At 40.1% G+C, this 15,760-nt stretch overlaps 1 protein-coding gene across 3 annotated transcripts in view; it reads left to right on the top strand.

Moving 5' to 3' along the window:
• LOC135691280 (enhancer of mRNA-decapping protein 4) overlaps window positions 1-15,760 on the top strand; it is a 41,789-nt gene that overhangs the window by 8,070 nt on the left and 17,959 nt on the right. For 2 of the 3 annotated variants that reach the window (XM_065209095.2, XM_065209096.2), the window contains exons 8-12: window positions 223-472; window positions 1,356-1,465; window positions 1,869-2,048; window positions 2,405-2,440; window positions 2,882-2,963. In XM_065209095.2, coding sequence (XP_065065167.2) covers window positions 223-472; window positions 1,356-1,465; window positions 1,869-2,048; window positions 2,405-2,440; window positions 2,882-2,963 — 658 coding nt within the window. The remainder of the gene's footprint in view (window positions 1-222; window positions 473-1,355; window positions 1,466-1,868; window positions 2,049-2,404; window positions 2,441-2,881; window positions 2,964-15,760) is intronic. The other variant, XM_065209097.2, reaches the window with a different exon arrangement.

The raw sequence follows: 15,760 nt of genomic DNA, 5'->3' as shown, positions 1-15,760 counted from the left end.
GTGTTTAGCGTTTTGTTGTTGCCTCCTTGGCACTTAGTTTTTGTCCATATCTATTTTTCCATTAGCCATGATCTTCGTTTAATCTCTGTCTGTAATTTGGAAGCAGTTGCGTAGTAAAATTTACTTATATAGTATTCAATCATATTTTGTTCTGCTGCAATCCTACAATGCGTATTCTTCTGCTATAAAAGAAAAATGTTAAGATACCTTAATCTTGAAAAGCTCGGAGTTGGTACTTGAGGTACTAAGAAACGAAACCCAACTGACAGAATACAGCTTCGTTTCATGGGCACCGAACCTACCTGAAGATGATAGTGAAGATGAGGGTGAAAGTGAACTTGTCGTAGCTATCACCTACAGAGAGAAAACTGATGTTTTGAATGTGACCACTATCAAGAAGATTTATGGAAGCAGTTGCTCTCTGCAAGATATCAAGAATGGAAGACAAAGTATTCATGATGGACATAAAGAAGTATGTTTCTTTTTGTCAACCAGCGATTTCTTCCAGACGTCCTTGGAAAAGTCTGTAGTCACTGAAAATTTTCTAAAAATTGAAAGATTCCGCGCCCACCACCCTCATAATAATTATGGCTGAAAATCCTATTACTTAAACTATCCGAATGCACCTCGTCGCATGAGTTTTAAAGGCAATCTGTCACGACGTTGATTGGTTATAAGAACAAAGGGATTTTTATTGTTTCCAGTCCCCCTTTAATTTATCGCATTGTAAAAAATATGGCGGAGCGATGGAATCGTGTTTAGGCCATTGTTCCAGCTATTGTTCTCGTTAACCAATCCACAACGAGACAGATTGCCTTTAAGTTCTGATTTCAAGGGGGTTCTTGCAAATCTGGTTTTTCAGCATTTCTCAAGGGAGTAAGGGGTAGTACTGCAACGATGCCATTTTGTAATGCTATGTGCCAAGACTGTTAGCAGGCTATGCAGTTTTATGTTTTGAACGGTAAAATGGACTTATCCCCATCAAGATCAAGAAACTACATCGCCAAATTGGGTATTTACAAGATCACTCGCGCTCATATGTACTATAACATATTTAGAGCATATTAAAAATGAAGTTTAAAATCCCTTTAACATTTTGATTGGATGCGAAAATTCAAGTTTTGTTTATGACATGGAAATTGGGTAGTTTGGAAGTTTTTCGCCTGTTGCTGGTTCAATTGCTTCGGATTTTTTCACCAAAATTCGAATGAATGGGCTCAATTTGTGACGTCATATCCGACGTGTAGTATCACAAATTATGAGTAGCATTTGATATCGAATTTATCATAATTTGATATTAACATTTTTAAGGAAAGTATGTCATGCCCTAATAGTAATTTTCCTTCGTGTTACAGCCGATAACACAGCTTGCTATTTCACCGAACTATGAAGTACTTGCTACAAGTAGTCTGGATGGATATGTTAAAATGTGGAACATCAATTTTGAATCAGAAGCCGATCCAAGGTAATAAGGCAGTGAGTTATATTTTATCGCACAACAAGGAAACAAGCTGATATTTGCTGGAATCCGTGATAATTTTCTAGATCAACATTAAAATGTTTTAGCTGTGAAAATATAGGAACCATGTAATAACTACATAATAATTTTTAGAAAGATTATTTCCCTGCTAGTAACTTAACTTAGTATAGTAATCGTTAGTAACTGTGGGTAACTCTCTAATACTCTGAGTATCATTCTATGGAAAGATTGTTCATATAATCTTGGAGAAAAACAGCTATTTAAATTGTTTGTACGTTTGGTATATGATTGTTATGGAATCTCATTGTGTTTACTATGCGCTCTGTGTTAGATATTCACAATAATTTCCCCGTAATTTGGTATGTTCAGCACGTGCCTATTTTTGCAGTTGTGTTCATGAATGGCTACCACACGATGGGAAACCAGTTACCGGTCTATTCTTTTGCGACAATCTTCTATCACAAGAGGAAAATATGTTATCATGGAGATTCCTGATAACTGGGGCAGAATTCAATTCTGAAATAAAAGTTTGGTGCTCTGTGTCATGGAAATGCCTACAAACTGTTAAGTAAGAGAATTTTGCTTATTTTGTGCTCTGCTGTTGGCTAGGATTTCTTGTGCCTTGCTGTTATTGTATAGCTTTGGTTGATATTTTCGGAAGTTTTTCCTTTACCAAAAGGCCTGATATGACTAGAAGGAATTTTATATAACTTAGCTTATGGTTGAATGTTATATGTCATATCTTTTTAGGAGTTTGGTCTATCCGAAGTTTAGTATGTACTTTAAATTTAAAGGAACGGAGTAGCTGCAATTTTCAATAAGTACTTATGACATGAGGTTAATTGGAGATAAAATATTGAAAATCTTCTGTGCCATAGTCCACGTTTTGTAGACATTTGTAAGTTTCATTTCTTGTATTGCCAGGTTTTCTCCTCATCCTTCATCAAGTCCTTCTGACAGGTAAGGTCAATTTACACTGCTATCGTTTTCAACCCCTTTCATATGTAGACACAACTTTAAAGGTATTTACCAAGCTATTGAAGTTTAATATGATTTTCTTAGTAGTATTCTAGTAAACCAGTTTTTGATGGCAACAGGGAATATTGGGCAGTACGTAGTTGAGGAAAGGGGTTGAGATTTCCGAGAAATGATCAAGCGCGTAGTCATAGCAAATGTAACTTCTGCTGGAAGAGGAGTCATCCTAAAAACTCCAGAATTAACAAGTAAAGCTCTAAAGACATACATTTGCTGTTGCGATCAGGGCGTGAAGCTTCATTTGAAATGGAGAAAGGCTCAAAAATTTGTATTCTCCATTGTTGCCTCAAAATGAGGCTTATAGAACTATGAAAGAATAAATCAAAGGTTTATATCAAAATTTCAATTTGCGCTTTTCTTTTTTAGCAGCAAGAACCCGCACCCAAGACTAAAAGCTGTTTTGGATAAATCAGCTGTTTTCTTCATACTTTCGGACATTAGACGACAGGTAAAAATAAATTCAAATAATATATTTAAGCGGTGTCAACTTTTAACTCTAAACTTTCCCTGAACATCTGCAAAAATGACACCACCATGACGTCATCGTCGTATGTCATCACCATCATCATCATCAGTATTTGCCAAATTTGGAGATACTTCATTGAAGTTTTATATTTTAGTTTATTCAGAAGAGTGAATTCTATCAAGTCCCATTATGCTATTTTCAGATGTCTCTCATACTCATGCAACCATCTGATGTTTTTTTCCCGAAAAGAGTGCCCTTAAGCATCTTAAAAATTCATATGTAAAAATTGCTGGCATTTGGTTAATGTTCCATAGATCCCCATAAAAGAACAAAGGTACTAAGATAGGTCTTTTGGACCATGGGAACTGTTCCTTTGTTCCTTTGTGTTAGGAACGTCTCGTCAATTTTAGGATATGCTGCTAACGTGCCGTTATGGGAATTACGGACCTTTGGTCGCTCGCTTTTCCTATACATTCTAACATAAATTTGAATATACGTTCTCAAGTTCCTTCGTTCTGCGTGCGCTAAGTACTTTTGGGCCGATTTTCTTTTGCTCATTTGAGTTTAGTCACGTTTCTCCGGAAAACAGCAAGACGAAATTCACATGTCTCTTGAGAAGTTTCAACCTATATAAGGCGCTGCAAGTTTTCAGCTTGGCCACAAAACTAGAAGATGTCTTCGATGGTAATACGTTGGAAAGACGTCCCAGGAGCTGCAAAGCTGAAGAAAAGGCTGATGTTAATAGCTAACGTGCACGGAATATTTCAGTGCCCTATTGGTGATTGCGAGCATGAAGGCTTCCGCAGTCAAAGAGGTTGCAGAAAGCACGTTACAAATTCGCATCCTTGGTTCTTCTATTTTGACGAATACCCAAAAGATATTATGGATGATAAAGCTGCGCCACAAAACACATGTGACGAGAAGACCAACGAGTCAAAGGATGGCAGTTTGAATATCATTCCAGATGACGTCATTTTTAGTGAAACGTTTGCCAAATGGATGTGCAGCTCTACCGGTGGTGCTCGCACGAAGGCACACGCAAATCAGATTTGCTCTCGTGTCCTCAAGTTTATTCAGTACTCTCAGGACGATCTTATGCTCGAAGGGATAGAGGGGCCTAAAATTGACTACTATCTGGCTTCAATGGCATGCTTGTCAGCTTTTTTACAACATTTGGAGGATGAGAAATCTATTGGATTTGCTGGGAGCGTTAGTTACATCAATGCTTTGTTGGAAACAATGGAGTATAGAAAGTTTAAAGGAGTGTCAGCTTCCATCTTATCAAACTTTAGTGTTGCAGAGGTATTTTTGAAGCGCGCCAGAAGATGTATTGCTCGTAAGATGCGTGTACAGTGGACTGTAGAATTGGATGTTGATACCTTGGAGAGAAAAGGACATTGGGCATCACTAAAAGACTTACAAAAGGTCATACCGTTTCACATGGGACGATACAAGAAAATAGTGGCCAAATGTCGAGAGCATTCAGCAGAAGTTTCAGCGTCTGATCTAACTTTTTCAACGAGATTTATAACGACATTTCTCTTCTTACGTGTCAAGGGTTCTCGGCCAATGACATACCAATTCCTGACAATTGGCATGCTACGTAGTGCAGCAAAAAATGGCGGATACGTCGACCAGAAGAAATTCAAAACAGCTGACAAGTATGGCTTTGATTCCATGGTCATAGATGACGTCTGCATGCATGTTTTGGACGACTATGTGAGACACGTTAGGCCGAGGTTTCTTCCAAAATGCGAATATCTGTTACTTACGCGCAATGGAACCCAATTTACGAAGCTGAGTCAAGCTATGTGTTTGCTTGTCTATGAAGCTATTGGCAAGTATGTGCACCCAACACGTTACCGACAAATAATCGAAACAGAGAGTGCTGATGTTCTATCCCTTGAAGAACAAGAGCTGATCTCGCAAGATCAAAAACATACTTCAAATGTTGCAAGGATTCATTATCGCAAAAAGCGTTCGAGAGTCGTTGCCGAAAAGGGGAATCACTGCATTAAGAAGCTGAGGGGAGAAACTGGAGAACAACTAGACAGCTCTTTGAAAAAACTCGTCAATGTTTCGACGGGTGCAGAAGACTCTGAGTCGGACTCGGACATTTTCATTACACAGAGCAGTACCAAACCTGTAGCAAAGACAGACAGCGACTGCCAGATGACGTCAATTCGAAAGCGTATAACACCATTCACTGAGAAGGAGGACTTGAATTTGATAAAGGGAATAAACAAACATGGTTATGGCAAATGGGGCAAAATACTTTCGGACCCGAGCTTGTGCTTCGCAGAGGGAAGAGCACGTAACTCTTTGTTAAGACACGTTAGAAGTAATCAATTTCGTTGTATGTATGAAAAGCTGTGTGGAAAAGTTATGTCGTAGAAATCGTTTAGGAATCATAATACATGATGGGAAGAATGTTTGAATATTTCTTTTACAAAGTTGTTTTTCTGTTCGATTCGTATATACGCATGTGCCAGACGCCTAACAATGATATAAGTTGATTTTTGACTAGCTCTTATTCCTACAGTTTTGTAGACGTTCTGGCCTTATAATCTCGTAGTGATCTTTGCTTGTAATCTCGGATGGGTGTGCCATACTATACATTATAAAATGTTGGGCTGGGCTTTTCCCTATAAAGTTTAACAAGGCAATGAGTGGTCTTCCGTCCTCGTAATGATGTTGGCTTCTAATCTCGGATGGGTGTGCCATACTATACATTATAAAATGTTGGGCTGGGCTTTTTCCTATAAAGTTTGACAAGGCAATGAGTGGTCTTCCGTCCTCGCAATGATGTTGGCTTCTAATCTCGGATGGATGTGCTATACTATACATTATAAAATGTTGGGCTGGGCTTTTTCCTATAAAGTTTGACAAGGCAATGAGTGGTCTTCCGTCCTCGCAATGATGTTGGCTTCTAATCTCGGATGGATGTGCTATACTATACATTATAAAATGTTGGGCTGGGCTTTTTCCTATAAAGTTTAACAAGGCAGTGAGTGGTCTTCCGTCCTCGCAATGATGTTGGCTTCTAATCTCGAATGGGTGTGCCATACTATACATTATAAAATGTTGGGCTGGGCTTTTTCCTATAAAGTTTAACAAGGCAATGAGTGGTCTTCCGTCCTCGCAATGATGTTGGCTTCTAATCTCGGATGGATGTGCTATACTATACATTATAAAATGTTGGGCTGGGCTTTTTCCTATAAAGTTTAACAAGGCAGTGAGTGGTCTTCCGTCCTCGCAATGATGTTGGCTTCTAATCTCGAATGGGTGTGCCATACTATACATTATAAAATGTTGGGCTGGGCTTTTTCCTATAAAGTTTGACAAGGCAATGAGTGGTCTTCCGTCCTCGCAATGATGTTGGCTTCTAATCTCGGATGGATGTGCTATACTATACATTATAAAATGTTGGGCTGGGCTTTTTCCTATAAAGTTTAACAAGGCAATGAGTGGTCTTCCGTCCTCGCAATGATGTTGGCTTCTAATCTCGGATGGATGTGCTATACTATACATTATAAAATGTTGGGCTGGGCTTTTTCCTATAAAGTTTAACAAGGCAGTGAGTGGTCTTCCGTCCTCGCAATGATGTTGGCTTCTAATCTCGAATGGGTGTGCCATACTATACATTATAAAATGTTGGGCTGGGCTTTTCCTTATAAAGTTTGACAAGGCAGTGGCCTTTGATAATGACATCGAGACCACCAGCCCATCAAGATGGGAACGAGGTCAGAAGCCTTGGATTTCCTTGCAAACTTATGGATGGAAGCCCAGCCCAATGATATATCTACATTCTATATTAACAGTTGTTACAACGATATCGAGAACACCGGCCCATCAACATGAGAACGAGGTCAGAAGCCTTGGATTTCCTTGCAAACTTATGGATGGAAGCCCAGCCCAATGATATATGTACATTCTATATTAACAGTTGTTACAACGATATCGAGACCACCAGCCCATCAACATGGGAACGAGGTCAGAAGCCTTGGATTTCCTTGCAAACTTATGGATAGAAGCCCAGCCCAATGATATATGTACATTCTATATTAACAGTTGTTACAACGATATCGAGACCACCAGCCCATCAACATGGGAACGAGGTCAGAAGCCTTGGATTTCCTTGCAAACTTATGGATAGAAGCCCAGCCCAATGATATATCTACATTCTATATTAACAGTTGTTACAACGATATCGAGAACACCGGCCCATCAACATGGGAACGAGGTCAGAAGCCTTGGATTTCCTTGCAAACTTATGGATAGAAGCCCAGCCCAATGATATATGTACATTCTATATTAACAGTTGTTACAACGATATCGAGACCACCAGCCCATCAACATGGGAACGAGGTCAGAAGCCTTGGATTTCCTTGCAAACTTATGGATAGAAGCCCAGCCCAATGATATATCTACATTCTATATTAACAGTTGTTACAACGATATCGAGAACACCGGCCCATCAACATGAGAACGAGGTCAGAAGCCTTGGATTTCCTTGCAAACTTATGGATGGAAGCCCAGCCCAATGATATATGTACATTCTATATTAACAGTTGTTACAACGATATCGAGACCACCAGCCCATCAACATGGGAACGAGGTCAGAAGCCTTGGATTTCCTTGCAAACTTATGGATAGAAGCCCAGCCCAATGATATATGTACATTCTATATTAACAGTTGTTACAACGATATCGAGACCACCAGCCCATCAACATGGGAACGAGGTCAGAAGCCTTGGATTTCCTTGCAAACTTATGGATAGAAGCCCAGCCCAATGATATATCTACATTCTATATTAACAGTTGTTACAACGATATCGAGAACACCGGCCCATCAACATGGGAACGAGGCCAAAAGCCTTGGATATCCTTGCAAACTTATGAATGCAAGCCCAGCCAAAAGAAAGGTTTTGTATCTATCAATGAAATGACAATGAGGTTATAAGACCGTTTCATTTCAAGGCTGGAAGACGAACCTTTGTCTGAAACCTATCCACTGAAGCAATTTAAAAGGTTGAATATATCATCTGGTTACAAATCTTCCTCGGGCTAGTCTCTGCATTGTAATATTTGCTTTAAGAATTGAAGCTACTGGCGTGTAAGCATTCCACTGGCGTTTATGATTCTTTTAAAGGAGAGAACGACAAAAATTCACAATTTTACTTCAAAGTTTTTTATTCAGATACACGCTCCTGGGCATACCTAAAGTCTTCAATTTTAAATGAAATGTGGTGTTCAAGGGGGTCAGGGGACTTATCTAAGACGACAATGTGATACCTATCATTGGACATCATTTTACCGTAGGGTCTAGTGTTCATCATACATATAATAATTGGAATAGGGAAAATTTTAGTTGACGACTTATATTTGCTACTAAAGACAATGCCATTTTTAATAGTCTCTAATGTTGAATAGTTTATCTTTGCCGATTTTTCCCTGCTGACATCAAACACGATGTATCGCTCTCCGTTCCAGGCATAAGCAGTGTCTTTCAATGTTGTAGAGGTGAAATACAAGGAACTTTTTGTTGCCAGAATGTACTTTGCAAGAAAGGTCTTGCCGGTATTTCCTGTTTCGTCAACAACGAACGTTATTCTACGTGGCCCCTGGCAGCGAAGCAGACGCAAAACCTCTTCTTGCCATGGTCGTAGAAGTGCATTTTGAAACTTGTCCAAAATCCGTTCCTTAGATTCCTCATTTTGCTGCCGCTTGATACTTTTGTCAACTGAGGACTGACTATGTATCCAGGTGTCCCCAAATTCCTCCAGCATGGCATCTTCGGTGGCTTCTTGCATACGTCTTTCTCTCATCATTTCTAATTGACTTTTCTCTCTTTCTTTGAATTTGTTCTCTCCAATTTCAAAGAATCCTTGCCCACACTTGCACTGAGCCTTGTGCTTCCTCGACGAGCCTCTAGCTATTTCTATTTCCAGTCGCTCTGGTCTCCCCTCAATATTGAGTATTGTTTCAACGCTGTTCATTCTTTTTTGACATTTGAAAATGATATATCCACGGAGGGATTGTGCTTCTCCTTCGTTGTCCACCTTCGACGCTATAAGATACTCGAAGTCTTCGCTTCGCTGTTCCAGTCTCTCCATAACATCATCTGGAAAACACTTGTAGACAAATGTCCAACACTTCGCTTTCGCTCCTCTTGCTCTCACTGCCATCGTACTCTTACTCTCCCCCAACAAACTGACAGAGTTTCTGCCTGAAACTTATAGGAACCAAGGAATCCCAAGGGTGAAAAAGGAACCAAGGAACGTGAATTTTGGGAAATGGTCATCAGTATTTGCCAAATTTGGAGATACTTCATTGAAGTTTTATATTTTAGTTTATTCAGAAGAGTGAATTCTATCAAGTCCCATTATGCTATTTTCAGATGTCTCTCATACTCATGCAACCATCTGATGTTTTTTTCCCGAAAAGAGTGCCCTTAAGCATCTTAAAAATTCATATGTAAAAATTGCTGGCATTTGGTTAATGTTCCATAGATCCCCATAAAAGAACAAAGGTACTAAGATAGGTCTTTTGGACCATGGGAACTGTTCCTTTGTTCCTTTGTGTTAGGAACGTCTCGTCAATTTTAGGATATGCTGCTAACGTGCCGTTATGGGAATTACGGACCTTTGGTCGCTCGCTTTTCCTATACATTCTAACATAAATTTGAATATACGTTCTCAAGTTCCTTCGTTCTGCGTGCGCTAAGTACTTTTGGGCCGATTTTCTTTTGCTCATTTGAGTTTAGTCACGTTTCTCCGGAAAACAGCAAGACGAAATTCACATGTCTCTTGAGAAGTTTCAACCTATATAAGGCGCTGCAAGTTTTCAGCTTGGCCACAAAACTAGAAGATGTCTTCGATGGTAATACGTTGGAAAGACGTCCCAGGAGCTGCAAAGCTGAAGAAAAGGCTGATGTTAATAGCTAACGTGCACGGAATATTTCAGTGCCCTATTGGTGATTGCGAGCATGAAGGCTTCCGCAGTCAAAGAGGTTGCAGAAAGCACGTTACAAATTCGCATCCTTGGTTCTTCTATTTTGACGAATACCCAAAAGATATTATGGATGATAAAGCTGCGCCACAAAACACATGTGACGAGAAGACCAACGAGTCAAAGGATGGCAGTTTGAATATCATTCCAGATGACGTCATTTTTAGTGAAACGTTTGCCAAATGGATGTGCAGCTCTACCGGTGGTGCTCGCACGAAGGCACACGCAAATCAGATTTGCTCTCGTGTCCTCAAGTTTATTCAGTACTCTCAGGACGATCTTATGCTCGAAGGGATAGAGGGGCCTAAAATTGACTACTATCTGGCTTCAATGGCATGCTTGTCAGCTTTTTTACAACATTTGGAGGATGAGAAATCTATTGGATTTGCTGGGAGCGTTAGTTACATCAATGCTTTGTTGGAAACAATGGAGTATAGAAAGTTTAAAGGAGTGTCAGCTTCCATCTTATCAAACTTTAGTGTTGCAGAGGTATTTTTGAAGCGCGCCAGAAGATGTATTGCTCGTAAGATGCGTGTACAGTGGACTGTAGAATTGGATGTTGATACCTTGGAGAGAAAAGGACATTGGGCATCACTAAAAGACTTACAAAAGGTCATACCGTTTCACATGGGACGATACAAGAAAATAGTGGCCAAATGTCGAGAGCATTCAGCAGAAGTTTCAGCGTCTGATCTAACTTTTTCAACGAGATTTATAACGACATTTCTCTTCTTACGTGTCAAGGGTTCTCGGCCAATGACATACCAATTCCTGACAATTGGCATGCTACGTAGTGCAGCAAAAAATGGCGGATACGTCGACCAGAAGAAATTCAAAACAGCTGACAAGTATGGCTTTGATTCCATGGTCATAGATGACGTCTGCATGCATGTTTTGGACGACTATGTGAGACACGTTAGGCCGAGGTTTCTTCCAAAATGCGAATATCTGTTACTTACGCGCAATGGAACCCAATTTACGAAGCTGAGTCAAGCTATGTGTTTGCTTGTCTATGAAGCTATTGGCAAGTATGTGCACCCAACACGTTACCGACAAATAATCGAAACAGAGAGTGCTGATGTTCTATCCCTTGAAGAACAAGAGCTGATCTCGCAAGATCAAAAACATACTTCAAATGTTGCAAGGATTCATTATCGCAAAAAGCGTTCGAGAGTCGTTGCCGAAAAGGGGAATCACTGCATTAAGAAGCTGAGGGGAGAAACTGGAGAACAACTAGACAGCTCTTTGAAAAAACTCGTCAATGTTTCGACGGGTGCAGAAGACTCTGAGTCGGACTCGGACATTTTCATTACACAGAGCAGTACCAAACCTGTAGCAAAGACAGACAGCGACTGCCAGATGACGTCAATTCGAAAGCGTATAACACCATTCACTGAGAAGGAGGACTTGAATTTGATAAAGGGAATAAACAAACATGGTTATGGCAAATGGGGCAAAATACTTTCGGACCCGAGCTTGTGCTTCGCAGAGGGAAGAGCACGTAACTCTTTGTTAAGACACGTTAGAAGTAATCAATTTCGTTGTATGTATGAAAAGCTGTGTGGAAAAGTTATGTCGTAGAAATCGTTTAGGAATCATAATACATGATGGGAAGAATGTTTGAATATTTCTTTTACAAAGTTGTTTTTCTGTTCGATTCGTATATACGCATGTGCCAGACGCCTAACAATGATATAAGTTGATTTTTGACTAGCTCTTATTCCTACAGTTTTGTAGACGTTCTGGCCTTATAATCTCGTAGTGATCTTTGCTTGTAATCTCGGATGGGTGTGCCATACTATACATTATAAAATGTTGGGCTGGGCTTTTCCCTATAAAGTTTAACAAGGCAATGAGTGGTCTTCCGTCCTCGTAATGATGTTGGCTTCTAATCTCGGATGGGTGTGCCATACTATACATTATAAAATGTTGGGCTGGGCTTTTTCCTATAAAGTTTGACAAGGCAATGAGTGGTCTTCCGTCCTCGCAATGATGTTGGCTTCTAATCTCGGATGGATGTGCTATACTATACATTATAAAATGTTGGGCTGGGCTTTTTCCTATAAAGTTTGACAAGGCAATGAGTGGTCTTCCGTCCTCGCAATGATGTTGGCTTCTAATCTCGGATGGATGTGCTATACTATACATTATAAAATGTTGGGCTGGGCTTTTTCCTATAAAGTTTAACAAGGCAGTGAGTGGTCTTCCGTCCTCGCAATGATGTTGGCTTCTAATCTCGAATGGGTGTGCCATACTATACATTATAAAATGTTGGGCTGGGCTTTTTCCTATAAAGTTTAACAAGGCAATGAGTGGTCTTCCGTCCTCGCAATGATGTTGGCTTCTAATCTCGGATGGATGTGCTATACTATACATTATAAAATGTTGGGCTGGGCTTTTTCCTATAAAGTTTAACAAGGCAGTGAGTGGTCTTCCGTCCTCGCAATGATGTTGGCTTCTAATCTCGAATGGGTGTGCCATACTATACATTATAAAATGTTGGGCTGGGCTTTTTCCTATAAAGTTTGACAAGGCAATGAGTGGTCTTCCGTCCTCGCAATGATGTTGGCTTCTAATCTCGGATGGATGTGCTATACTATACATTATAAAATGTTGGGCTGGGCTTTTTCCTATAAAGTTTAACAAGGCAATGAGTGGTCTTCCGTCCTCGCAATGATGTTGGCTTCTAATCTCGGATGGATGTGCTATACTATACATTATAAAATGTTGGGCTGGGCTTTTTCCTATAAAGTTTAACAAGGCAGTGAGTGGTCTTCCGTCCTCGCAATGATGTTGGCTTCTAATCTCGAATGGGTGTGCCATACTATACATTATAAAATGTTGGGCTGGGCTTTTCCTTATAAAGTTTGACAAGGCAGTGGCCTTTGATAATGACATCGAGACCACCAGCCCATCAAGATGGGAACGAGGTCAGAAGCCTTGGATTTCCTTGCAAACTTATGGATGGAAGCCCAGCCCAATGATATATCTACATTCTATATTAACAGTTGTTACAACGATATCGAGAACACCGGCCCATCAACATGAGAACGAGGTCAGAAGCCTTGGATTTCCTTGCAAACTTATGGATGGAAGCCCAGCCCAATGATATATGTACATTCTATATTAACAGTTGTTACAACGATATCGAGACCACCAGCCCATCAACATGGGAACGAGGTCAGAAGCCTTGGATTTCCTTGCAAACTTATGGATAGAAGCCCAGCCCAATGATATATGTACATTCTATATTAACAGTTGTTACAACGATATCGAGACCACCAGCCCATCAACATGGGAACGAGGTCAGAAGCCTTGGATTTCCTTGCAAACTTATGGATAGAAGCCCAGCCCAATGATATATCTACATTCTATATTAACAGTTGTTACAACGATATCGAGAACACCGGCCCATCAACATGGGAACGAGGTCAGAAGCCTTGGATTTCCTTGCAAACTTATGGATAGAAGCCCAGCCCAATGATATATGTACATTCTATATTAACAGTTGTTACAACGATATCGAGACCACCAGCCCATCAACATGGGAACGAGGTCAGAAGCCTTGGATTTCCTTGCAAACTTATGGATAGAAGCCCAGCCCAATGATATATCTACATTCTATATTAACAGTTGTTACAACGATATCGAGAACACCGGCCCATCAACATGAGAACGAGGTCAGAAGCCTTGGATTTCCTTGCAAACTTATGGATGGAAGCCCAGCCCAATGATATATGTACATTCTATATTAACAGTTGTTACAACGATATCGAGACCACCAGCCCATCAACATGGGAACGAGGTCAGAAGCCTTGGATTTCCTTGCAAACTTATGGATAGAAGCCCAGCCCAATGATATATGTACATTCTATATTAACAGTTGTTACAACGATATCGAGACCACCAGCCCATCAACATGGGAACGAGGTCAGAAGCCTTGGATTTCCTTGCAAACTTATGGATAGAAGCCCAGCCCAATGATATATCTACATTCTATATTAACAGTTGTTACAACGATATCGAGAACACCGGCCCATCAACATGGGAACGAGGCCAAAAGCCTTGGATATCCTTGCAAACTTATGAATGCAAGCCCAGCCAAAAGAAAGGTTTTGTATCTATCAATGAAATGACAATGAGGTTATAAGACCGTTTCATTTCAAGGCTGGAAGACGAACCTTTGTCTGAAACCTATCCACTGAAGCAATTTAAAAGGTTGAATATATCATCTGGTTACAAATCTTCCTCGGGCTAGTCTCTGCATTGTAATATTTGCTTTAAGAATTGAAGCTACTGGCGTGTAAGCATTCCACTGGCGTTTATGATTCTTTTAAAGGAGAGAACGACAAAAATTCACAATTTTACTTCAAAGTTTTTTATTCAGATACACGCTCCTGGGCATACCTAAAGTCTTCAATTTTAAATGAAATGTGGTGTTCAAGGGGGTCAGGGGACTTATCTAAGACGACAATGTGATACCTATCATTGGACATCATTTTACCGTAGGGTCTAGTGTTCATCATACATATAATAATTGGAATAGGGAAAATTTTAGTTGACGACTTATATTTGCTACTAAAGACAATGCCATTTTTAATAGTCTCTAATGTTGAATAGTTTATCTTTGCCGATTTTTCCCTGCTGACATCAAACACGATGTATCGCTCTCCGTTCCAGGCATAAGCAGTGTCTTTCAATGTTGTAGAGGTGAAATACAAGGAACTTTTTGTTGCCAGAATGTACTTTGCAAGAAAGGTCTTGCCGGTATTTCCTGTTTCGTCAACAACGAACGTTATTCTACGTGGCCCCTGGCAGCGAAGCAGACGCAAAACCTCTTCTTGCCATGGTCGTAGAAGTGCATTTTGAAACTTGTCCAAAATCCGTTCCTTAGATTCCTCATTTTGCTGCCGCTTGATACTTTTGTCAACTGAGGACTGACTATGTATCCAGGTGTCCCCAAATTCCTCCAGCATGGCATCTTCGGTGGCTTCTTGCATACGTCTTTCTCTCATCATTTCTAATTGACTTTTCTCTCTTTCTTTGAATTTGTTCTCTCCAATTTCAAAGAATCCTTGCCCACACTTGCACTGAGCCTTGTGCTTCCTCGACGAGCCTCTAGCTATTTCTATTTCCAGTCGCTCTGGTCTCCCCTCAATATTGAGTATTGTTTCAACGCTGTTCATTCTTTTTTGACATTTGAAAATGATATATCCACGGAGGGATTGTGCTTCTCCTTCGTTGTCCACCTTCGACGCTATAAGATACTCGAAGTCTTCGCTTCGCTGTTCCAGTCTCTCCATAACATCATCTGGAAAACACTTGTAGACAAATGTCCAACACTTCGCTTTCGCTCCTCTTGCTCTCACTGCCATCGTACTCTTACTCTCCCCCAACAAACTGACAGAGTTTCTGCCTGAAACTTATAGGAACCAAGGAATCCCAAGGGTGAAAAAGGAACCAAGGAACGTGAATTTTGGGAAATGGTCATCAGTATTTGCCAAATTTGGAGATACTTCATTGAAGTTTTATATTTTAGTTTATTCAGAAGAGTGAATTCTATCAAGTCCCATTATGCTATTTTCAGATGTCTCTCATACTCATGCAACCATCTGATGTTTTTTTCCCGAAAAGAGTGCCCTTAAGCATCTTAAAAATTCATATGTAAAAATTGCTGGCATTTGGTTAATGTTCCATAGATCCCCATAAAAGAACAAAGGTACTAAGATAGGTCTTTTGGACCATGGGAACTGTTCCTTTGTTCCTTT

The sequence above is a fragment of the Rhopilema esculentum genome, chromosome 4 (genome assembly GCF_057945365.1).
Source record: "Rhopilema esculentum isolate cy_ngs chromosome 4, ASM5794536v1, whole genome shotgun sequence".
Taxonomy (NCBI): domain Eukaryota; kingdom Metazoa; phylum Cnidaria; class Scyphozoa; order Rhizostomeae; family Rhizostomatidae; genus Rhopilema; species Rhopilema esculentum.
Note: the sequence above shows the minus strand (reverse complement) of the source record. Positions and strands in the feature narration are given on the sequence as shown.